The sequence below is a fragment of the Microtus pennsylvanicus genome, chromosome 5 (genome assembly GCF_037038515.1).
Source record: "Microtus pennsylvanicus isolate mMicPen1 chromosome 5, mMicPen1.hap1, whole genome shotgun sequence".
In the NCBI taxonomy this organism is placed as follows: Eukaryota; Metazoa; Chordata; class Mammalia; order Rodentia; family Cricetidae; genus Microtus; species Microtus pennsylvanicus.
The window spans coordinates 111,898,772-111,924,611 of NC_134583.1; the positions used below are offsets into that span (position 1 = coordinate 111,898,772).

At 43.5% G+C, this 25,840-nt stretch overlaps 1 protein-coding gene across 8 annotated transcripts in view; it reads right to left on the minus strand.

The window, feature by feature from the left end:
• Window positions 1-6,654: 6,654 nt before the first annotated feature.
• Window positions 6,655-25,840, minus strand: part of Sgms1 (sphingomyelin synthase 1) — a 260,799-nt gene continuing 241,613 nt past the window's right edge. For all 8 annotated transcript variants that reach the window (XM_075973840.1, XM_075973838.1, XM_075973839.1 and 5 more), the window contains 3 exons: window positions 12,902-13,055; window positions 9,070-9,236; window positions 6,655-8,459 (listed from right to left, as the gene is read on the minus strand). In XM_075973840.1, coding sequence (XP_075829955.1) covers window positions 8,280-8,459; window positions 9,070-9,236; window positions 12,902-13,055 — 501 coding nt within the window. In that variant the 3' untranslated portion in view covers window positions 6,655-8,279. The remainder of the gene's footprint in view (window positions 8,460-9,069; window positions 9,237-12,901; window positions 13,056-25,840) is intronic.

Genomic DNA, 25,840 nt, shown 5'->3' on the forward strand with positions numbered 1-25,840 from the left:
GCAACATTCACAACAGAGTCTGAATGGTACATCAAATTCTAGAGGGTAATCAAAATCAATGTTAATAGGCTTTATTGTTTTGGGGGGATGGAATCCCACCGACCAACAAATGAAAGAAAGGAGTGCCTACCCATTCTTGACACCGACTTCTGGAAAGCCTGTAATGTCTAATTGTAGGGGCACTATTACCAGTTTTATTTATCCCCCTCCATACTCCCTCCTCCACACTTGCCTCCCATTTTTCCATAATTTTTCCTGCTCTATAATCCCCTTTTCTCCTTCTAACCACCTGTGTTCAATTCCCCAACATTTACCACCCATCGCTATGGCCCCTTATTACTCTCATGACTTCTTCTGGTATTTAAACATACACAGTCAAAGATAGAATCCACATGTCAGATTCCTTCTGGGTGTGACTTTACCAGACTTACAACGATGATTTCCAGCTTCATATATTTCATTCCTTACAGCTGAGTAAAGCTCCACTGTGTATATGTCTTACATGATCATTGTCCTTTCATCTACTGATGGGCATCTCGGCTGTTTCCATTTCCTGGCTACTGCGAATAGAGCAGGAACGAGCATGGATGATCAGGCGTCTGTGTGGTAAAACAGAGTCCTTTGGCATATGCCCAGGAGTGGTCTAGCTGCATCATACACCTAGTTCTAGTTTTTGGAGGAACTTCCATGCTGGTTTCCACAGTGGCTGCAGCAGTTTGTACTCCCACCAACAGGGCATAAGCGCTCCCCTCCCACCCCCATCCACGCAACCATTTGTTGTCATTTATTTAGTTACTCATTTTGATCTCAGACATTCTGCCTGGGGTAAGAGGAAATCTCAAACTAGTTTTAACTTGCATTATCCTGAAGGCTAAGGATGGTGAATATTAAAAAACAAAAGCAAAACCAAAAAATCTCAACCATTTAGAGTTCTTTTGAGAATTCTGTTTAGTTCTATGCCTCAGTCTTTAATTGGATAGTTTGATTTCTTGGTGCTTAGGTTTTTGGGTTTTTCTTTGTTTTGTTTTTTTACAACCTTTATTTTTATTTTATGTGTATGGGTGTTTTGTCTGCATGTATAGCTGTGAACCACATACACGCAGTGACCACAGAGGCAGAAGCAGGTTATTAGACTAGAGTTACAGACAGTGGTACATCTCCATGTGAGTGCTGGAAATTGAATCTGTGCTTTCTAGGAGAACAACCAGTGCTCTTAACTGCTCAGCCTCCTCTCCAACACTGATGTTGAGTTTTCCCGAGTTTTTTCTGGACATTTTTCTATTCAGTAGGCTGACTCTTTACTCAAATAATGGTGTTCTTTGCTTTATAGATGCTTTTTAGTTTCAGGAGGCCCCACTCAATAACATAATTTTTTTTCTTTTTTAGTAAAGCAATGTGACATCTAGAGTTGTATATAGCTTCATTCTAAGTCCTATATGGGTATTGCCAGGCACACCGGTACACCAACAGTTCTGAAAAGTCTCACTGTCAAGAAGCATAGGGAATAGGCCTCAGCAATCTAAAGAGATGCTAATTACAGGGTCCGAGAACACCAGTTCTCAAACTGTGGGTCTCAACTCTTTTGGGGGAGTCGAATGACCCTTTCACAAGGGTTGCCTAAGAATATCTGCATATCAGATATTTACATTAAGATTTATAACAGCAGCAAAATTACAGTTCTGAAATAACAACAAAATAACTTTATGGTCTAGGTCACCATATGAGGAACTGGACCACGGGGTCACAGCATAAGGAAGGGTGAGAACCACTGCACTAGAACATAACACTTCTCCTTTTCATGCCACTGTCATCTTCATTCCTCCGTGTCCTGATTTTCTGGACATCTGCTGGGTTGACAGTTGGGACACAAGGTAGACAACTGTTGTTAGGAGACAAGCTTATGGTCTCAGTCATTAACCACTTACTCACCATATCAAAAAATATTACCAAAAATCTCTTTCCTACAGTGTAAAACTTTGGGAGGTGTCATGGTAAGAAAAGGTTGGACCAAACAGAAAACAACTTTTCCTAGATACACCGGAAAACTAAGGTTGTAGGTCCAACTACCACAATATGTGTAGCTGCATCTAGAATAAGGACCGAGTTCTGCCACAGCAGTTCCAAAACAGAACAGCAACACCGATGAACAGCTGGGGGGAGAAATAGAAAACCAGTGCTGGAAAGAGAAATGCTTGGGGGCCCTTTATCCAGTGTCAGGTTCTTTTAACCTTCCCATTTGACATAATGGGACAAAATACCCAACAAGAGTCAAGTGGTAGATTAGAGGGTTTCATATTTACTTGTAAAGTTCAAGCTTAGAAATACAGCCCATACCCATTAGGAATCTTTGAGGGAAGCCCAGTCATGAGGGCTATCCAAAACAATACATCAAAGAGCTATAGAGCCTGTGGTGTCTACAGTTGCAAGCATTAAGTACAACACTGACGAATACATTAAAATTAAATTCCTATTTCCCAACTTAATAGGTCTACCTTTCAACAAAAATTTACAAAGTTTGCTAAAAGACAGGAAGAAATACTTTGAAGATAGAACACACAAAGCAAGAATAAGAACGAGACCCAAGGCCCGGAGAGATGGCTCTGTGGTTAAGAGTACTTATTATTCTTATAGAGAACCTACGTTCAGTTCCTAGCACTCCCACGATGACTGACAGTCATCCATAACTCTGGTTTCAGGGGATCTGACACCCCCTTCTGACCTCTGAGGGGCACCAGGTGTTCATGTGGTACATATACTAACACATTCAGGCAAGATATTCATACACATATAATTAAAGATAAATCTTAAGATAAGAATGAATGCGATCCAGGAATGACCCAAACACACACACACACACACACACACACACACACACCCAGAGAACTTCAAGTAAGAATATGCAGGCCTGAGCTGGACAAAGTGGGTCACGGGAAAGAGGAATCCTTTGTGAGGCAGATGGGAAATTCAAGGGCTAAGAGAAATGTCAGAAATCCTGAGTATTGGAATAAAAACAAAGAGTGTCTGTGGTGTGCTCATCAGTGGGACAGCACTGACGAAGAACAAGCAAGCTTGATATTTACATGAAATACAAAAAGAAAAAAAATCAGGAAACATCAAAGAAGCATTCCAAACCTTGAGACCCCTCCAGAAGGTTCAACATATCACCAGGAAGGAGAGTGGAGACGATCTGAAGTGGTCATGGCTGGGAACTTTCCAAAGCTAATGATGAACACTAGAGTAGACACGTGAGATGCTCACAGAACACTGAAATTAAACATTAAAACCCCAGCGCCTAGGCATGTCCTGTTCAAACAGACAGCAAAGGTCTGTTTTGAAGAAGCCAGGGGAAAGGCTCTAACTGCCACCAGAGAACCAGCATGAGAGCAGGCCTCGGGTAAGAAGCCATGTCAACAAGATGTGGGCCATAGAGTCACCACCATGCAACCTAGAATCCCACACCCAGCAAGGTATCCTTTGGGAGTAAAGGGAAACTAAAAACATTCCAAGACAAAGCTAAAAACGTTCATCACCCGCTAACCTGCTCAGCAAGGAGTGAGAATTTCCTCAAGCTAAATGAGAATGGCGGTCAGAAGCTTACATCTAGCTGGGTGTGGTGGCACACACTGTAATTGCAGACAGAGGCAAAAGGATCTTTGAGTTCCAGGCCAACCAGGACTACAGAGAAAACCTGTCTCAGAAAACCCCAGAAGAGACAAAACCTTTACATCCACATAAAGCACACCACTACATAAACACAATTGTTGACTTTTTCTGATTCTTAATCCTTTAGTCCTTAGTTAAACCTAAAAGATAACTGCTTGCTTCAGGGAATATGGTGATGATGTACTGGGTGATTATGATGTTTGGATAAGTGACAGGCAGCAATGCTCCCAAGGGACAGGAAGGAGGAGCTGAGCATATACAAAGATGAGGCAGATCCTACATTACACTCAAGACAGGCAAAAATGCACACTATAAACTCCAAAACAAACTTTAGATATATCATAGATGATAGATAGATAGATAGATAGATAGATAGATAGATAGATAGATAGATAGATAGATAGATAGATAGATATAGATACAAACTAATGGCCATGCCAAGGACACTGTCATCCCGTTCCACTTCTCCACTTTATTGCACTGAGATAGCATCTCTCACTGAACCTGCAGCTAGGCTGGGGACAGCAAATTCTCCTGTTTCAGTGCTCTTCCCCCGGGATGCAAGGTATAGGTGCATAGCACCATGCCTGTGGTGCTGGGATTGGAACTCAGGTCCTCAGGAAAATATAGCAAGCCCCCTTATTAACCACCAAGTTACCCTCCCAGACACTTGTGTATTATGGCAGGGTCTTGCTATGTTGCTCAGGGTTGGAATTTTGAGCTGTGAAACAATCCTCCTGCCTCAGTTTATCTGGGACTACAAAGCACACACTATCATGCACCTGACAGAAGGGGGAGTAACTGGTATACTGAGATCCTTTGATGACAAGGACCACATAAATTCCTTCTAACCTGTATTCTGAAATAGTTGCTAGAAGCAGAATACCAAGAGTTTTACTTTCTTTCGAGTAAGATTGCTGACCACAGGGAGAGAAAGATAAAGGCTATTACATGATTTGTGCAGCAAACTATTCCAGAGTAAACTCAAAACCTACTTGACTTTCTGTGTAGTCGGGGACAGATTACAGTGGCATAAATTCTCATCTTCTGTGGTTTCAGCCAAGTGTATGAAACACCAAAACGATCAAACCTGTCATGCCTCAGAAAAAGAACCACATGATCGCTAGGGCACTGGTAAATTTCCCTCACACCTCACGGTGTACATTTCTGTGACTCAGGCCATCATTAACAGTCATCGCTTACCCTCAGAAGCAGAGGCTTCGGCAACTGTTGATTCATTATGTTCAGTGATAGCTCCCAGCGCTGCCCGGGAAGGGTGGGAACTGGGGACTCCCTGTACCGCATCTGCGCCCTGGTCTGAGTCACTCCGACTGGTCTACACATACAGAGGACTGTGACTAGATCGTGGTTGCATGAAGGTTACCGAGATAACACACGTAGCATGCTTAGCTCATCAGATGAGTGAAATAAGTGTTGCAGTTGTCCAGGGCTTTATCTGATCCAACAGGGCAGAACCTATAGGTGCAACCTGCAGGATAAAAAGACGTTTCTGTGTCCTTCATGGGCTCTACAGCAGGTAGAAGCAAGTTATGCCTGTCTGAGGAGGACAGATAGCGTGTGTTCTCATTTCTGTTCGCAGATTTTATAGTCACATAAAATCATGTATGTACATACACTGAAAGTAGATATGAAATTGTTGGGGGAATAATGGGGACACATGAGGCACAAGGGTGCGCTCCTCAATATACAGCATGTACCCCCTGACACACACGGCAAACAAACTCCTAACTTTCGTTTTAATATAATTGCCTCAAGTTTCAGCCAGGCATTATGGCACACTCCTGTGATTCGGGAGGCTGGGGCAGAAGGGTCTTACATGTTTTAAGCCTGTTTGAGATACAGCGAGTAGTGGGCCAGGCTAGGTAACTTCAGACCTTATAGCAAAACAGGGAAGGAAGCTGACTGTGCTGGCGTGTACCCATAATCCCAGCCCTTGGAAAGTAGGGGGAAGGCAGATCAGGAGTTCAACACTAGCCTAGGCTACATGAGACCGTGGGAATGGTGAGGCAGGGACGCAGCAAATGGCACACTACCTGCCCAGAAGACTCAAGGCCCTGGATTCAACCCTCTACCACAACAAAACACTACCTCAAGTTTCTTAGAGGGAGAAAAAGAGCCCATTTCTAAGACACGTTAGTAATTTATATGGCTACCCACCCTGCTTCCTTTTCAGTACGTAGCATCTGTTTAGGGCACAAGGGAAGCCAACCCCACCAAGAGTTGAAGATGGACCAGGTGCAGCATTTTGATTGTTTGCTCTGTAGGCCTGGGACACACAAACTGCAAACTCCCTGGTTTTACCGGCCTCTCTGGGGCGCTCCTTTAACAAAAAAAGACAGGCCTCTTTTATTAAACCCTTCTGTGCCTTAAATCAGGGATCAGTATCATGTTTCGGTGAAGAGTTTTCCCAAGTCACAGACTGTCCACACTCTGCCACTGAACCTCAACTCAGATTAGAGGTTCTCAACCTGTAGGTCACGACCCATTTGGGATCACATATCAGATATTTACATTACAATTCATAATGTAGCAAAATTATAGGTAAGAAGTAGTAATGAAATAATCTCATGGTCGGGGTGTAACACAATATGAGGACTTGTATTAAAGGGTCTCAGCATTAGGAAGCTTGAGAACCACTGCCTCGAACCCTTCCTTCCCATCTACGTGGAAAAGGTTACATTGGTTCATTACAGAAAAAAAGTGAGTAATTTGGTTGAGAATTCAAGAATTCACAGGTAAACAATAGTAAGTTTGATTTTAACTTATCTGTGTTTCCTTTTACAGACTGAAAAGCAAAGAGCTGAGGAGTTTTTGATGATAAAAATACATCTTAAAGTCCTGCATGGAGATATAGGTAAATACTAAGGATTTGGATCACACACGCTTTGAGAAGATCTCAAGGCTTGGTTTCTGGCACTGATTTAACAAGGTCGTGAGTTCCGTGAAGATGAACACAACAGAACGGCCATATACTTTCAGTATCAGTTTTTATTACAAAGTGCATCTTGATTAATTTATGATTTAGGTAAGCTGTAAGATCTCAGTATACGCTCTGGAATAATAACTTTACAAAGATTCAAAACAAACAAAAATTTAAAAGCCTTTTTATTTCCTTCACCATTATTGTTTTACAATACAAATATCACCTTGTGAGTAACACACACTCGCGCACGCGCGCACACACACACACGCTTGTGCACACATACACACACACATACAACCTACAGAAGGTAATTCTGCTGCACATAAAATACAGAATGGATATTTTATATATGTATATATATATATACTTCTTCGTTCTTAGAAAACTATTTTGTTCTCCACGTTGGCAAGTATGGAGCAGAATACTTCCCCAAACACACACATGTCAGGAGTAAAACATGCAGGTTCTGCACAAATCTATTTTAAAGAAATAGATCTCTTTTTTGTTGTTATTCACCAACAAAATTGTCATGAGAGTATGGACAACTAATTTATAGCTTTCAAGTTTTAGGCTAAGTGATCATTTTCAAAACTCTCTTTAAAAAGATATTCATGGCTGTTTTTATTGAGTAGTTAAAACTGAACTACCAAATAGATGAACTAATTTCAGTGGTATGTGCCATCACTGCCTGCTCACAAAATGTGAATGGGCACATACTCTTAATTCACAACCCTATTCTTTAATTCAAAACATTTTTAAAACCATTAGCAGTCTTTTCATTTAATTTAGCTATAAATGAAAAATTTAGTAGTGTATACATACATTTATATTTTCATGGAATACTTTATTTTAAATAAAAACATTTAAGATTGCCTACCGACCATACACTCAAGACAAGAAAGGCACTAGAAACATAGACAAATTTCTCTCCCAAGAAGCATTTTTAAATTTTCACTCTCTTTTCTGTGACATGTAAAAATCTTCAAATTTGGTTTTCATAACATCATTTTTGAAAAATAAAGTTAGGAAATACTTAGAAAAATCACTTTATAACAGAATCTTTTTTTCCTTTTTTTTTTTTTTTTTGCAGTTTTTAATACACTGTCTCTGCTGATTTTATAAAACCCCAAGTGAGCAGACCTCTCCAGACCTACCATCTTCAGCTTGAGCATCAGCACAGCAGGCAGAGAGATTTCGGAACCAAATCCCGTTCAGACATGTTGAACCCTTTGCTTGAGACATTTGCTAGAAAATGGCTTACAGCCCTGTCTTTGGGGCAAGAGATATGAAAAGTATGTTTTCCCAAGAAAATAACACACTTTATTTCCAGATATGGCTGGAAAGGCCAGAGCTTATGACATGGAAGTGCGCGCACAGTGGCGCTGCTGAATTGCACAGAGGAAGTGGTGGCTGCCGGTTAGAGAAGCCCCAGGCTTAACAACAGGAAATGCGTACAGTGCATGAGAAGGGTCAATTTTCTTTATTGTTGTCCACCGTAGGTCCTTTGGAGAGAAAAAAAAAGATCACAGTGCTGACCAGGTAACTCAATAGGTTAAGTCAAGGTAACTGTTGAAAGATAATAGCAGGAGGGAGGTGTTTGTTTATGGCATCTTCTCTCATGGAGTTCTTAGCACTTCGGACAGGTCCTCATATTCCCCTCTTCGTAGCGCTGTTATGTGTCGTTTACCAACCGGCTATATTTGACTTGCCTACCAAGGTGGACTACTGGCCAGGGGAAGGGCCAATGGTAAGATCGAGGTACAATTCCTTGGACATTCTTTTCAAAGTACTGAAATGGCCTGTACCACCACACCCTGGCCAGGAGGTTCATCGGGGATGCTTCCTTTAGCACCTAGAAAGCGAAGAACATGCACATTGTTTATCTTACAATCTTTCATTTAAAAACGCTTCCCATGTTGAAATTCAAGGATCCTAGACTCGCCCCACACCCATCCGTCCAGCCCAGCTTCACTCTGGGTCCTCCATACTATTCCCCAAACCCATAAAATTCCAGCAAAGCAAGGGAAACTGAGACTCCCTCAACTCTTGCCTGTTAAATATTTCAGCCATTCCTTTCTAGCCTATGCTTATAATAAGGAAAAACTTAAATATAACCACAAAACTAGTGAGAGGCCCAACATAACAAAAGGACGCTAAGAAGGCACATCAAGCAAAGTGTAGACACATGCTTAGCTAATATTCTTTTCACAGGCAGAGGGGGTCTATATTTCAGAAGAAAGCAGTATCTGTGTCATTATAGCAACACTTTACAAAACAGATTCTGCAGAGGCTCAGAGGTATAAAAACCAGTGCCATCTCAGTCTGCTACTCCTAGGAAGGAGAAGCTGTGGAAAATATCCACAGATTCATTTCCTCCCTGTTCCTCTGACTCCAGGCTACAATGGCGGCACTGAGCTGGGCATGAGCAGCTAAAATCAAAGGCAGGGAAGGGGCAGACTCACTTGCTGATTGGCCATTGTGTGATACCACCAGAAGAGTCTTGTGGTGATGTAGTAGGCCACCACCACGTCCACAGTGTAGTGGTCGTGTGCTAAGAGAATACAGAAGATTCCAACGACGCTGAGGAGCCAGCAAACCCAGTGGTACCACCAGAGTCGCCGAGGGGAATCTAGAAAGAAGAAAGATTTGCAATTGTCCCGTTCTCAGATACCATGAAGGGCACTCAGTCATGCCTCTGCCATTCCAGCTATCTTAACATCTTTTCTCCTGAAAGCCTGGGCCAGCAAACCAAAAGACTTTATTTCTCTATAACCAAGGCTAGCTGGAAACAACTTTCAATGAGTACGTGACAAGCAGCAGTAATTTATATAGGGCTAGAAGTTGCTTTATATAATTAGAAATGTAACTTCAAAGGTGATTACGGAGGCTAGAGAGATGGTTCAGTGGTTAAGGGTACTGGCTGCTCTTCTAGAGGACCCGGGTTCAAATCCTAGCACCCCGTGCAGCTCACAGCTATCTAACTCTAAGATCGGACACCTTCACACAGACATACCTGCAGGCAGAATACCAATGCACACAAAATAAAAGTAAATAAATTTTAAAAAAGGAAAGGTGACTATAGCCAAATATGCACAGGTTATTTCAATGCACTTCAATTTTTTTTGTTTTGTTTTTTTGTTTACTTGTTTGACAGTGGGTCTCTCTGTGTAGCCCCAGCTGTCCTGGAACTCATTCTGTGAACCAAGCTGGCCAACACATAGAGATCTGACTGCCTCTGCTTCCTGAGTGTTGGGATTAAAGGCTTATGCCATCATAGCTGGCTACTTTCAAAGACTGTCTACTGACAGTTTTATGTGTATATGTGTATGCATGTTTGGATGAGTGTAGACACACATGTATGGAGGTGCATGTGTGTCTCACACGTACAAGCCAGAGGTTGTTGACGAGTTACTCTTTTGATTCTCTACCTTATGTGCCGAGGGAGGGTCTCGCAATCGAAACCACAGCTCACCAACAACTAGTCTAGCTCCTCGGCTTGCTCCCAGGACTCCCTGTCTTGTCCACAGCTCTGGAATTACAAGCACACTTCTGTGCCTACCTGATATCCTCATGTTCACACCTCATGAACTCCACCCCTTGAGCCGAGGCCTCAAGCCCTATTCAATGACCATTAATTAAATTTCACTTGTTGATAAACTGAGGCAAATGCTTTATATAAACCCAATACCCAATGTGTCACAGATCCATTTTTAAAATGTAATTTAATTTAATTACAACATTTCTCCCTTCTCCTTCCTCCATCCAAATCCTCCCATATGCCCCCCCTCACTCTCCTTCAGATTCAAGGCCTCTTTTTTCACTAATTGTTACTGTATACATTTGTGTTCGTATATATATATACGTATACGTATATGTCGTATATATAGACATATCCACAAATATCCTGCCGAGTATGTTTTCGCTTGACACTGGGCAATCAATTGCGATGCTCTTCCCTGGGGAGAGCCCCCCTCTCATGTTCCCTGCTTTACTCAGTTGTCTATAGTTCTCTGTGTAGAGTTGAGGCCTCATGGCCTTTCCCCATCCAGTCTGGCACACTCAGTGGAGCCATCCTTGGTTAGCTCACGTTTGTGCCCCAGAGGCTTAAATACGAACAAAGCAATTATAATCATTATGGCTGCCGTCCTGCCTTCCTGGCTCTGTAACTACACAGTCACCTCACTCCGGCTGCCGTCCTGTCCTCTGGGCTCTATAATTACACAATCATCAGAAAGACAGTGTGGCTGCTAATTCTGAAGTATAAATAAAAGAACAAATGCCTGGAATTTGTAGTTCAAACATCTTCCTAAAGACAGGACCCTGCCACACAAATACTTGTCTGTACCCGGATCTGGGGAGACCGCTGAGACAGCCCTCTGTTAGTAAAGGTATGTCTTCCTCTTTCCCATTCTCAAGGGGTAGGAGGCTAGCTAGAGGGTCTGGGAGTTCAGAGAGAAGTCTGAAGGGAACTACTGCCCCCACTTCCGGGAAGAAGGTACTGACTGCGTTTTCCTGGATTTTCAGGAGGTCCGTCAGTCACCCACTAAGGCAGTGTGCCTCTACCATGCCCAGAGAGAGGTCCTGCTTGAGATGCCTGGACCAACGCTCAGAGGAGACAAAGGACAGCCCTCGTGGGGGAAGCCTTGCCAGAAGGGGAGAGCGGAGGAAGACACTAATCACAGGGTTGTATAAGTACTGAACAATAAACAAGGACAAGGGGGATCAGGAGGAGAGGGAGGAAAGGGTTTTTTCTTTGATTTTTTCCCCCAATTTTAAATTGGATGGTGGGGGCAGGAATAGCCCACTAATATTCATAGTTGATACCTTAATGATCCAGAAAAAGCAGCTACTATATATACATTTTCTGTGAGTATACATCCACACCATTTTTAAAAAATGTTTATAACTTCTTCCCCACTCATGAAATAAAAATTCATTTTAAAGATGAAGAAACAAAAAGTCGCACAGAGATTAAAGATCTTTCCCAGTCATAGTACTGGTGGCTGATAGTTCCAGGATCCCACACAAGAGTCTTGTGATTCTTGCATGGTGCTTGCCTGGTCTTGTGTGGTGCTTATGATCCCTTATAGATTTTAACATGAGAAACTATTTCAGGTGTTGACCAGTAGGGGGCAGGCACTCCTTTCCCAAAGGGCCAATGGCATTTGACCCCTAAGGTTCCCGTTTTCTATATCTGGTTATATTATGAGATAAGGTTCGTGTATCCTTTGAATAGACACTACTAGAATTCATTTTATTTGATCACATAGTCACATCCTTTTACTTTTGTTTCAAGGTCAGGGCTGGCCAATCTGCTTCCTTTTCCTCCTTCCCTACTTCCTATCTGATATGTACCCCCTCCCTTCTGTACCTTCCACTTCTCCCCATGGGTGATGGGCAGGTCAGGCCACACCCACTCTGCATAACTACAACAGAAACCCATGACCTATCTCTTGGTCTCTGGTCTGCTCTCTCCAATGCCCCTTGAAAGCTCCTGCCAGAGGTGTTTTCTCCCACTTTGAAAGAGATTCAGAAGACACTGTTCCCTATTCTCCCATTTCCTAAGTGTACCCCACCGACTCTGCTTTGCAACTTAGGGTACCCTCTGATAGTTGCTGCTTATCTATTGATTCTCTTTCTCGCTACTACTCTCAGCTCCCAGCACACTGGCTTTCACGTACAATGCACATAAAACATTTCCGGACTGTGGCGGTGGCATGCGTCCCTCCTCTGAAGGACCACAGCATCCTACTTCATTCATCACTCTTCATGGGAACTGCTTAGAGAGTGTTCATTGAACAGTTTATGACTGTAAAATTTTGAGGAAAACTGAATTTTCCGGAGAAACAAATAACCTGTTGTTCGATTATAGGGCTCAAATTCTAATAGCAATGAGAAAGAATGAACCAAGCCTCATGTACCAAAAACAATCTGAAAGGAAAAAGTAGCAGAATACACACACACACATATACGTACATACATATACACATATATGTACATACATATACACGCACTCAAACTCATATATACATACACACTTATGTAAATGATTCCGTTACATATATTTAAAACTGACCAAATATTACAGCTGCCATCCAGGAACAAAGCACCCCCCACAAGAGCTGCAGCTAAGGTCTTTCCAAACATCTGCCTGATGCACAGGCACAATAAGATAAGACAGCAGTCCTCACGCCTCCAGCCTGGCTTTAGGGGACTTTCCACAAACTGATTTTCCAAAGGACCATGGGGAGTGGCAGGCGACAACATCACAAAGCAAGATTGTTTTAGACTTACACTCCTTGATAAATAAGTAGGTGAGTGTTAGCATGACCGTGTGGCCACTGTACAGATAGTCCCCGCACATGTTGTGAGAGCCGGTGATGGACAAGCCGCCTCCGGCGATGAGCTTCATTATCCTCCGCACTTGAGCTTCCCAGTCTCCAAAGAGCTATGGAAAAGAGAAATGAGATTCACCATTAGTTCCCATGAACCTTTGCTAGCATCCCATTGGCTTTTCATACACTTTATTAAAACACACACGGTCCTCCTCATCAAGTGTGCACGCACTGTTCATCGGGTTAGTGGCAGCCCCTGGAAAGTGTATGGTACTAGCAATGCCGTATCTGGATCTAGAACCTCATTCAGACGCTGGCATTTCTTCGATAGTACATTTCAGCGATGTTTAAGGTTCAGGATTTTTAACCCAGGGCCTCAAGCATGGAAGGCAAGTGCTCTACCACTAAGCTATACGCCTGTATCGAACTTAAATTTTAATACAATGAAGCAGAAGGAATTAATGGTTGATTTACTGTAATCTCTACTTTGGAAAAAGAAAGCATGACTCTTAAGCAAACATTTTTGCCCAAAGGATAACAATTATTAGCCAAAGCAATTGGAGGTTAGTCAGTTAAATACATGAAACAAGGGACTCAAAACGATGTATGTTCAGTTCTCTGAAATTACACAGGCAACAGCGGCTATTTTTCCTGTTAGTAAGAGTTGGAGAGAAACTTATAAAGCAATCTATCTGCCTAAGATGCAAGCCTCAGCTGGATATTCAAGTAATAAATGGCTTAACTAACTCACTTGATGCAATGTGTATTTGCTCCAAAGACATGCAAATGTTTGTATCTATGACTGCAGTATTCTTTTTGTTCAATTTTTTTTCTTAGATTTATTTATGTGCATGGATGTTTCACTTGCATGTATGTATGTATATCAAGTGTGTGCCTAGTGCAGAAGAGGGTCCTCTGGAAGAGCAGTTATGGATGGTTCTGAGCTACCATGTGGGTGCTGGGAGGTCAAACCCTGGTCCTCTATAAGAGCCACAAATGCTCTTAACCACGAACCATCGCTTCAGTCCCTGCAGCATTCCTGTTCATTCTAGTTGGCCAGTTTAATTACCATAATCCCCTTTCAACATTTAATTGCTAATACCCCAGCTTCGGAAAAATGCATGTTTCATTATCTTTCCCCTTACAAATAGCAATCAGGTTTTCTACTTCAGGAAAGCAAGCTGCCAGATCCCAGAGGATTTGACTCTTCTAATTCAAAGGCAACTCTGAATGCTCAGCAAACAGAAGGAAGCAGATTTACACTGAAAGATTCCAGGCTGTGGCACTTCAGAACTGGGTACTGCAGCGCCAAAGTCCTCAGAGATTAAAACCAAGCTTTAGATGAAGGATCCATACGGATATGACTTTGAGAGAACATTCCAGAAAAAGACATTGCTTGAGGGCAGGGAGATGGCTTCAATTTATTAAGCAATGTGATTTCCAATTTAGATTTTAGACCTAGCCACGCAACTAACTCTTTATACGTACATAAGACTTTATAACATTTGTCACATCTCTATTCTTCTCCAGGACCTGCAGAGGGTGCATTCTACAAAGCTGGTGAGTAAATGCAGAGAGAGGAAGACCTTTCTGGGAGGCAATGAAGGGAGAGCCACAGCACTGTGTGGCAGCGGCAACATGGACTCACAAAGTGCCCAGTCTAGATGCTTTCCAGAGGTATTGGAGGGCAGGAGACTGTGGGTTAGTCAAGGCTTTTGACTATAAGGCATAAGTTGAGTAGAAAGAAACATAGAAAACTACTGAAACAAAACAAAACCCAAGGCAATTATCAACTCGGGGGAGCAAACTACTGTACAGAAAGGGAAAGGTAATTACAGCAGCGGTTCTCACCTTCCTAATGCTGTGATCCTTTAACACAGTTCCTCATGCTATGCTGACCCCTGACCCATGAAATTAATTCTGCTGCTACTTCATAACTGTAATCTTGCTACTATGAATTGTACTGTAAATATCTGTGTTTCCCGATGGCCTTAGGCGACCCCTATGAAAGTCATTCAACCCTCACCTCCAAAAGTGGGGGGCACAGACTAAAAGTCACTGAATTACAGGAAAGTGACACTTGGCTGTCTGTTAAGCACACTTACAGAACTGTAACTGGGTAAGTACTGACCTCTAAGAGGGGATCCTATGTATGGTGATGAGGGAGGGGACCCTGTGTATGGTGATGAGGGAGGGACCCTGTATATGGTGATGAGGGAGGGACCCTGTGTATGGTGACAAGGGAGGGGACCCTGTGTATGGTGATGAGGGAGGGATCCTGTGTATGGTGACGAGGGAGGGGATCCTGTGTATGGTGACGAGGGAGGGGACCCTGTGTATGGTGATGAGTGGATCCCGTGTATAGGGGATCTGCTGCAGACCAGGGCTACTGTGTGTCTTAAGAAAATACTTCTGTTTTACATGTATTTTTACAGTATATTTGCTTTACAATGTATTTTAAGGTAAGTATCATTACAAAGGAATACTAAACCAAAGTTTATAAAGATTACAGTATGTGTCAATTTATTAGTGAGGGAAAACAGTCTTTACAAGTGGAGCACAGCCTAAGTGTGCAGTGTCTACTAGGTCTACAGTAGCACACAGCCATGTTCTAGGACTTCACACTACTCCCTTGGCCTCCCAAGAGCAAGCTCCATTCCTGGCGACTACCCTGAGCTACACCTTCAGTAAATCTTTTAGTTTACATTGTATGTTTTTATGACTAGACATACAAATAATGAAATCAGGTTACACTCGCCTATAATGCTCAACACAGTCATATGCTATAAGGCTAGTTTTGCAGTCTAGAAGGAACAGGCTAAATCTCAGGGGCACAGAGTTTGCCTGAAAGCATTCTTGTCTTTAAACAATGCATGACCACACTATTAGCAAATTACCGTGCCAACGGCCATGCTAGTCTCTCAGAGTTTGATCAGACTGAGCACAGGATCCAGAGGGAGTAACAAGTATGAGCACACTATCAATGTCGCATTTCAACTACCCTGGTCCGCCAAAGATCTCTTTAGGAAAATGCCATTCCATCAGTCTACCTACATTGCAATTACAGTGTATTGATCCTAAATAACAGTCTTCCTTCAAACTAGAAAATGCATTATTATTGATCACATGTCCCCGAAAGCTGCTTCTTAAAGCACCCAGACCAACAGCAGGAAAGCTGACCACACAGGGATCACACGCACACAGCAGCGACAGAAACAGAACCGGTGGGCTCCTGCCTTGAGCATCCTGCCACTGAGAAAGCCACATGCTCAGAGGGCGGGCTCAGTCAGCTCCACAAATGACGGCAAAGCATGCCATTGTCTGAGTTTTAACGGGCAGGTGGCCTTCTGAGAACAAGACTGGATACTCACACACTAAGGATATGACAGTTCTTGAGGCCCCACTAGGAGAGTAACAGAAAGGAAGGATAGATTCCTTAGCAGGAAGATCAGTCACTCAACGTCGCCTGCTCTCTTCTTGTTTTGTTCTCCTGTCACCTAATTGCTCAGTAAAAAAAGGAGTGGTGGGACGGCTTTACAGAACACAACACTACGTTCCCTTTTCACAGATCCCAAACTTGTAACAGGATTCTCCCATCAGCTGCCTCCTTGCACATCCTACGCTCGTCTGCTGGCTAACAGCGGTGCTATGATGTTCATCCTGCAGAAGAGAAGTACACAGAGGGCTGCGGACTGCTCACGAGGACATAAGGACTCAGATACAAATGATCCTACCCGGCTCCTGGAGAGAGCACCCCGTGGCTGTAAGCACCTCCTGAAACAGCAAGGGGGCAGCATTTCCAAGTTCATACTTCGTTGCTGTTCTAATAAAATTTAATTGATTTAACCTTTTCCAATGCCTTCTTAAGCCAGGTACTCTCAACCCAATTCGAGCTCTCCTTGATTTCTATTATGCTACACGCAAAAAATTCCAAGAGAATTTTTTGCGTGTATGAGACAGCTCTTATCATGGCGTCCAGACTAGCCTCAAACTCAGGGCCTTTCCTAGTGCTGGGGTTACAGGTATGTGCCATCATGTCTCGCTTGCAAATATACCTTATTATTTATTTTTGATTGTGTATGGGAGGGAGCTGTGCATGAGTGTACCATGGGGGACATGCATGAGTGTGTCACTTGGGGCGAGCTGAGCATGAGTGTGCTGCTGGGGGACATGCATGAGTGTGCCACTGGGGGGGGAGCTATGCATGAGTGTGCCACTGGGGGGGAAGCTATGCATGAGTGTGCCGCTGGGGGGGCTATGCATGAGTGTGCCACTGGGGAAGCTATGCATGAGTGTGCCACTGGGGGGGAAGCTATGCATGAGTGTGCCACTGGGGGGGCTATGCATGAGTGTGCCACTGGGGGGGCTATGCATGAGTGTGCCACTGGGGGGGAAGCTATGCATGAGTGTGCCACTGGGGGGGCTATGCATGAGTGTGCCACTGGGGGGGCTATGCATGAGTGTGCCACTGGGGGGGAAGCTATGCATGAGTGTGCCACTGGGGGGGCTATGCATGAGTGTGCCACTGGGGGGGCTATGCATGAGTGTGCCACGGGGGGGGCTATGCATGAGTGTGCCACGGGGGGGGCTATGCATGAGTGTGCCACTGGGGGGGCTATGCATGAGTGTGCCACTGGGGGGGCTATGCATGAGTGTGCCACTGGGGGGGCTATGCATGAGTGTGCCGCTGGGGGGGCTATGCATGAGTGTGCCGCTGGGGGGGCTATGCATGAGTGTGCCACTGGGGGAGCTGAGCATGAGTGTGCCACTGGGGGGGAGCTGAGCATGAGTGTGCTGCTGGGGGACATGCATGAGTGTGCCACTGGGGGGGCTATGCATGAGCGTGCCACTGGGGGGGAGCTGAGCGTGAGTGTGCCACTGGGGGAAAGCTGAGTGTGAGTGTGCCACAGTACACATGTCGGGGCCATGATGACTGTTGAGTTGGTGCTTTCCTTCCACCTTGACACTGGTGTGAGGACTGAACTCGGGGTTGATGGCAGATGCTAAACCGTCTCACTGGATCCTCAGATACACTTCATAGGAACAAAAATGAGCTCAAGTCTAACTCAAGCCCTATTTTAAACACTTTATTTAAGCTGGGTGTGGTGGCACACATCTTTAGTCCCAGTACTTGGGAGGCAGAGGCAGGTGGATTCTCTGAGTTCAGGGCTAGCCTGGTCTACAGAGCAAGTACCAGGACAGTCAAGGGCTACACAGACAAACCCTGTCTTGAAACTGTCCACTTCTCCCCTCCCCCAAAACCCCTTTACTAAATATTCCTACATGCACATAATTTGTTTGGATTCAATCGATACTCCATTTTTTTCCCTGTACTCTCGCTTTTCCCTACGAACTTCATGTTCCGACAAGAGTTTTTACGTTAACCAAGCAGGAAACATTTTTACCTCTCCTAGCCTCAGGTACTACCTGTTTTCAAAGTGCTGCTCGCATTACAGAAATTGAGGATAGTATTACTGTTATCAAGTTGAGGCAATTTTTGGAGGGGGAACCTCAGGCTCAGTTCCTAACAGCCAGCAGATGAAAAGGAGATTGCTCTGGCTCTCTGTGAACCTGTGGTTCTGCGGGATGCTCATTGTGATCAGCTCCTGCTCTGGCTCTCTGTGAACCTGTGGCTCTGCTGGATGCTCATTGTGATCAGCTCCCGACCACTCAGGAGACTCTTGAACTCTCCCAGTTCTGCAGAGACAGGCTTTCCTCTGCAAAGGCCACCACACCCACCACGACTTCTCAGCAGGAGGCTTCACTAAGCACTTCTACATGGTTTCCAGGACTTTTTATTCCACTTGGCTATGGACGGTTTGGCCCTTTTCCACACTCAAATGTTTGCATCAGTTCCTACATTAAGCAGGCTTTGGGGTGGGTGGAGGTCTCTAAGCAACATCAGCAACAAGACACTAATCTACCACCAGTCTCTTTATACTCCAGCCAAAAATAATAATTTTTCATAGCCTTTAATAAGGACACTATCCAAAGGCCTCATAAAAACTTTAAATTGGATCCACTCTGGATCTGTTACTCACACTCCAGTGTTTAAAGCAAAATGTCCCTATAATAAAATTACATTGCTCTAAATTTGGGGGGTAGGAGTGTTCAAGTTCCTCTAGTCAACCTAGTTAGGAAGTGGAGGCTACAAAAAATGTACTCATGTTTTTATTTTGAAATTTTTATATGGAAAAATAACGAAGCCCTTCATTTTGACTCCATGTCAGTATTTCACTACATCTGCTTCTTTTTTCCCGTGTCATAAGTTTTATAACACCTCACTCCAAAATCCAAAGTAAGAAGCTATAATCATGCATGAAATCTACAGTGATCCAACCTCAGTCACATCTCATAGCTTCTATGCAGACCACTCACTAGCCCCAACATCATCTCTGGATCCCTCCCCACTGACCTAGGATCAACTCAGGGACCAGTGCCAAGGGGCCTGTCGTGCTCTGGCTTTTCACAGAAACGACAGAGCTTCTGTCTTCATTTTCTTCTCCTGTGATAGTCACACTTTAAGATCATCTCCTTCCTTGGATTTTCTCTGAATGCTGCAGTCTGCTTAAATTCAAATTAAATGCTGTTGGCAGAATAAACAGAACGGCTGTGGTCTCTATCCCAGTGCACCTGTGAGGAAGCCCTGGTGACATTTGTCCGGCTACTGGTGTGGCCATCTGGCCACACAATGCCTGCCAGATTTCTCCACTAAATATGTTATCTTTGCCCTCTAATAATTAAGAAATGTGATTATGAAAAACTGTTTAAATACTATTGGACCCAACCCTCTCCCAAAAGCTTCAACACCACCCATTATGGATTACAATTTTTGAATTATTTCTGCAATAGCTACCAAATAATCATTTTCTATTTTTTTACATTTATTAGTTTTTTTCTAAAGTGTATCTCAAGTTATAAAGTTTCTTTTGATTTATTGCAAACTGATATTGCCATGTTCAAACTGTCTCAAGCATAATCCTGAGGGATGAGGCTACAGCTCAGTGAGAAAGATAGATGACAGGGCCTGGGCTCAAGTCCAAGCACTGCAAAAGCAAGAAACAAAGCTTGACAAACCCATCATGGCCGGGGGAAAGTTCCCAAGCCTGGCTTTTTCAGAGTTATCACTGATGGCCTCTCATGCCCAGGTAGCTCCAAGACCATTCCCCTAAGATCAGCCTGCCATTGCCCACCTCCTGTACCCTAAGCCAGTGGGGAAGTGCTGTGGAATAATCCTCTTGTATACTGCTAAGACTTATCACTCAAATTGGTACACTAAAACACTGATTAACTAGTAGCCAGGCAAGAAGTATAGGAAGGGTGACCGGTCTAAGAATGATGGGAAGGAGAAGGGCAGAGTCAGCAGTCACCAGCCAAATGCAAGGGAACAGGAGATGAATATGTCATGCTAATAAAATGCTGATTGGCCAGTAGCCAGGCAGGAAGTATAGGTAGGAGAACCAAACAAAGGATGATGGGAAGGAGAAAAGCAGAATTAGAAGTCACACAGCCAGATGCAGAGAAAGCAGTAGATAAATGTGCCATACTAACAAAGGTACCTCCACATGGCAGTGTGTAAATAAGGAATATGGGTTAACTTAAAATGTAAGAGCTAGGTAGCAATAAGCCTGAGCTATTGGCCGAGCATTTATAATTAATATAAGACTGAGTATTTAATTGAGAGCAGCTATGGGACAGAGAAACTTCAACTTACAGGTAAGGTTTTCCCTGAGGTGTTCATAGTCACCTCTAAGGCTCTCTGGAACTGCTCAATTAATGTCTTGCCTCTTCATAGTCGATTGTTCCTAATATCTGTAAGGCTTTTTGCCTCCTCTGTTTCCCTCAACAGTGACAGAGCTACCAGCCAGGTCTAGGTATTCCTCCCCAATTCACACAACCATGAAAAAGTACCATCTACAACAGACAGTGGCCAGATGTCCTGCCTCTGTCACCTGGCAGCTCTGAAACATTAGTCAGAGCCCCATATCTCTGAACTGACTGCAGTTTCCTCCACTCAGAGTTTTCAGCATTAAATGAAAATAAACCATATGTGGAACCACAGTGAGAATGAAAAAGGGGTACATGATTTGGCACCAATCAAAGTCTATCTCCTTTAGCACCCTACTGTATGACTAGGAAGATGTATCCAAAAGATAAATTGAGTACATAATAACTTCCTACTAAAACCTTTCCAGGCTTCCTATGGTCCTTGAAGTCAAAACTCATTAGAAAGGTATAAAGCCCTTTCAAATTTGCCCACACCCTGCCTGTTTCACTTCATCTCAGGCCCCTGGGGCCAGAGAACCAGATACCTGTGCTCACTAAACCTCAAGTTATTCTACAGTCCTTTGCATGATCCCTTTCTATCCATCTTCTCTCTGTTTCCACTTCACAGATTCTGACTTGTCCTTCAGAACCTTGGCTCAGACATACCTCCTGCAGGGCAGCTTGCCTGCACAGCACAATGGCTGTTTTCCTGTGTATCCATGGCAACCGGGACCTTCATATTTATACAGGGAGGAGTGAACAAGCCAGGGAGCGACCTGATGGATCACACAAGGATCCTAGCTCTAGAGGCCCATGGAGGGAGGATGGAGGTGAATGGGACACTTGCTATGTACATTTGTGCCCTTAATATTCAACACTATGTCCACACAGAACAGGCTCTACAAAGAGATTTGCTCGAAGAAATAACTTGTATTAGCCAACTGCAATCACATCAGCAATCTGCATTTTCTGGCAGTCTGAATGAGTGATGCCCTCCCCATAGTAAGAAATCCTTGGAGAAGCTGAAAAATCTATAAAATAATGCAAAATACACTGTCAAATATAAGCTGCAACAAGAGTAATAAATGTGCAGACAGCAGAATTGGAATTATAAGAAAGATAACCATAAAAAACTAATGTATTTAAATATGAATTTAAAAAAATTTTCTTTGCTATATACTTTCAGTGTGTCTATAATAAACCTTATTCACAACACAAGTACTTTTTAGCTGAGCGGTGGTGGTGCACACCTTTAATCCCAGCACTTAGGATATAGAGGCAGGTGGATCCCTGAGCTTGAGGCTAGCTTGCTCCATAGAGAGTTCCAGGACAGTCTGGGGTGGTTAAACAGAGAAACCCTGTCTTGAAAAGCAAAACAAAACAAATAAGGTAATTCTAAAACTAGAAATGATATGGTACATTGTTACCACTGTTGTTCAAAAAAAAAAAAAGAAAGAAAAAAAGAAGCTGGTAAAGTATACAGAAGACTGCAAAATCAGTATCAATCAATGAAAACTTAAGTCCCACACAATTTAACTCTATGACACCAAGTTACTTTGGTAATGGACAGCTCTTTCTGAAGTCCTCAGAAGGCTGACAAGGGCTAATCCAACTACTAAAGCGTGTCAGTGTGGAGGGCTTATGAAATACCACAACTGCCACCTGAGAAAGGGTTGTAATAGTCACAGAGCAGAGTCTGCTGCCTTGTAAGGTTGGACTTGTGCAAGGCAAGAGGCCCATGAGGACAGCGAGTTCCAGGAGCTTTGAATCTGAAATCTCCCACTGAGACAAGCTGATAGCAACAGCAGAGAGGATAACTGTGGAGGGTTTCCCATGGCTGCCCCACTCAATAACCAGCCTCAGAGGCTGCCCAAACATGACTGTGGTCCTTGCTTGACAGTGACCTGTTCATTGAGGGCCTAAATAAAACTTTAAATGAAATTCATTTGCCAAGAGCCCTGGCTGAGGTGTCATCTCCTGTCTGAAATCTAAGGTCACCACAGAAACCACAACAGAACATTGTGTAGCTCAGATTAATGCTTAGTCACCATCAGATCAACTTTTCCAAAAGTTGGCATGGGACTGTATGTGTAAATCTGGGGAGTAAACACAGGGTGCTTTCTTTTCTTTCTTTTCTTTCTTTCTTTCTTTCTTTCTTTCTTTCTTTCTTTCTTTCTTTCTTTCTTTCTTTCTTTCTTTCCTCCCTCCCTCCCTCCCTCCCTCCCTCCCTCCTTCCTTTCTTTCCTTTTTTTTTGAGTTTAGAAAAATACAAACTTACCTAAAATCAAAGATTGCCAGCTGTTCCTGTTTTTTGTTTGTTTGTTTTAGTTCTAAACAGCTCTGACAAGAAGAGGGAGGTTGGAAATCCACAAATGCTCTTGGGGAGAAGCTGCGGCAACACTGCCATAGGCTAGTCAAGGGATCCGACGCTTAGCAGCCTCCAGCATAAGCCTGGCACAGCATGCACCCCATGGGTACAGGAAGGTGCTTTGTTGTATGCAATCCACGAAGTGAACACATCTTTGCATGTCCCCAGTGACTTACGACCGTTTGCAGCAATATGTAGTGGGAGGCCTGTGCCGCCGGCTGCCCTGCCACCTCGTGACTACCTTCTTGTGAGACCAATTTCTATCACTACTGTCACAGATTTGCTGCAGCAACTTTCTTACAATCTGCCCATTTTGAACCCTGATGCGGAGGAAAGGGTTAGGTATACTAATATAGGGGTAAACGTGATGCTGGAACCAAGTGTAGGTTCCTCATTCAGCAGAGCACTCATGTAAAGCCTGAACTGCCTTCCAACTGTTTAGTGATGAGTGAGAAAATCTATCAAGAAACAGGCCTAGAGAGACCTCAGATGCTGACCATCCAATTCTATACATAAGCATTAAAGATTCTCTGCCCTTTCTATGGACTTCTCGTTCATAGTCACAGCTTTTACCATCATTCACACTATGACAAATCACATAGTTATTTCCTAGCCCTAGTTTTCACTTCAACTTGAGACCACAAACCTAACCATTATAGATGTCACTTAGCTGTCTCACAAGCACTTGTGTTCGTCCCAAAGTCATTAACGCCCTTCCTTCCCATTTATAATTATCCGAGTAGTAAAACCCAGTCATTGAAATCTTTCCCTTCCTTTCTCATTCCTTCTAAATTATTGCCAATTTAACCCTTGAACACAGCTGGGGATCTGTGTGGTGTTTTCATCTTTGGGGTTAGTGGCTCATCTTGATCCTATTATGGCATCATCTCAAAACTTCATTCCATAAGGGACAATCCTGAAACAGGTAAATTTTAAGGTGTTTTCAACAAAGTATATCTCTACCTGGCCCATCTCTTGTACCTGAGCTCATAAAACATAGTGGGTGCTGAAGTAGGATGTTCTTCTGTATGCCGTGACTATGTGTTTCTCTTATTGGTTGATGAATAAAGCTGTTTCAGCCAATGGCCAGGCAGAATATAGCTAGTGGTAAGTCAAAACAATGATAGGGAGAAAGAGAAGGCAGAGTGGATGAGAAGCTATGTAGCTGCCGGGCAAGTGAGATGCCAGGGCATCACCACATCACCTTAAGCTACATCCACGCAGTGATACACAGATTAATAGAAATGGGTTCATTTATAAGAGAGAGCTAGCCAGTTAAGAGACCTGGCTATTGGCCAAACAATTGTAAATGACATTAAGCCTCAGAATGGTTATTTCATAAGGGACTGCGGGGACATGGTGAGCGGAGAGAAACTGGTGTACTGGGACTGGCGGGATGGAGAAAAATCTCCATTTACAGGGTGTTTAATGCAAACTGCCCGATCCTCAGTAGAAGAGAAGTACAGCAATACCAAGTCCCTTCCCTGCTTGCCGAATCTTAAAATGATAGAGCCCTTTCTACATTGTCTCCGCTCACTCACAAATCCTTAAGATCACATCAAAGACATTATTAGTTAGATTTGCCCATGAACTTTCATCTGTCTCATGGCTAGCAGACTGGCATGTGACCCAGTGTTTTTTTCTACTTCCTGTAGACTTTTGGTCTTAGAGGCTGAGGGCAGTGATGATGTCTTGATCAGAGACATTTTACAAGGCTCTTTTTGGTTCTAATTCCCTCAGCCTGGCGTGGTCTCTGAGACTTCTAAAGTGCCAACCTTCTCTTCCTTGTGACGCTGTCCCATACTGGGGCATTCCAGCATGTGGCAGAACAGCGAGTCTCAAGCTCGATCTGCTACCCGAGGGTCCTTTGCAGCTCTTCGCCTTGGATCCAAACAGCTCCCTGAGTTCTCTCCATGAAGAATTCCTGCTAAACACGCTAAAACTGAATCAAGTCACGTCTCCAAACACAACTTCCTATTGAGAAAAAGTATGGAGGAGCAAGGAACAAATGAACCGACGTCGCCAAGACACAGATGAGGCCATTTAGAGTGTGATTGCAGGTGGAGATCAGGACAGAGGATCTGAGCTCTACACTTCACTGATGGGGGTAGGGGTAGGGTGGGGAGTCTGGCAGACAGGCCCGGCAAATATGTACAGACTCTGGATCCTAACGAGTGCAAACAAACCATCAGAAATGCCTTCAAGATAGACAGACTATTCCACAGTCAATGCTAAAGAATTATTAGTTAGACTACCAAGAGTCTAACACTTATGTAATTAATGTCCAGTATTCTGGCACTGTCTGATATATGTTTTAAAATACTTCCAAAATAAAGAAGGTGGACAGATGAACCGAAACTAACACGTTGTGATAAGGACTGAACCTGAGTGTTGGGTAGAACAGATTTCCTTACACTAGCCTCTCTACACTGAATACATTTGAAAATTCCAGAACAAAATAAAAAGTTGTGTTCCCTGGGCTACATGAAGTCCTACATTAAAAGAGCGGTGTGCAGAAGTTTTCCTTATTGGACAAAATAAATTAGACTGGTTTGAACTATTGTGTGCTGAGGTGTGCTAACACACCTTCAACTGTTTGTTTTTAAGATTCTGAGTTTTAGAAGCCTGCCATAAAATCACGGCACTATTGGATTTCTGGCCAACACATGGATGACACGTTTGAGTTAATCTCTGTGTGGTGCCTGCTACCTCTGGCTCTACCAACAAAACCCCAGAGCTCTTCTTAGCCATGGTCTGTGGGTT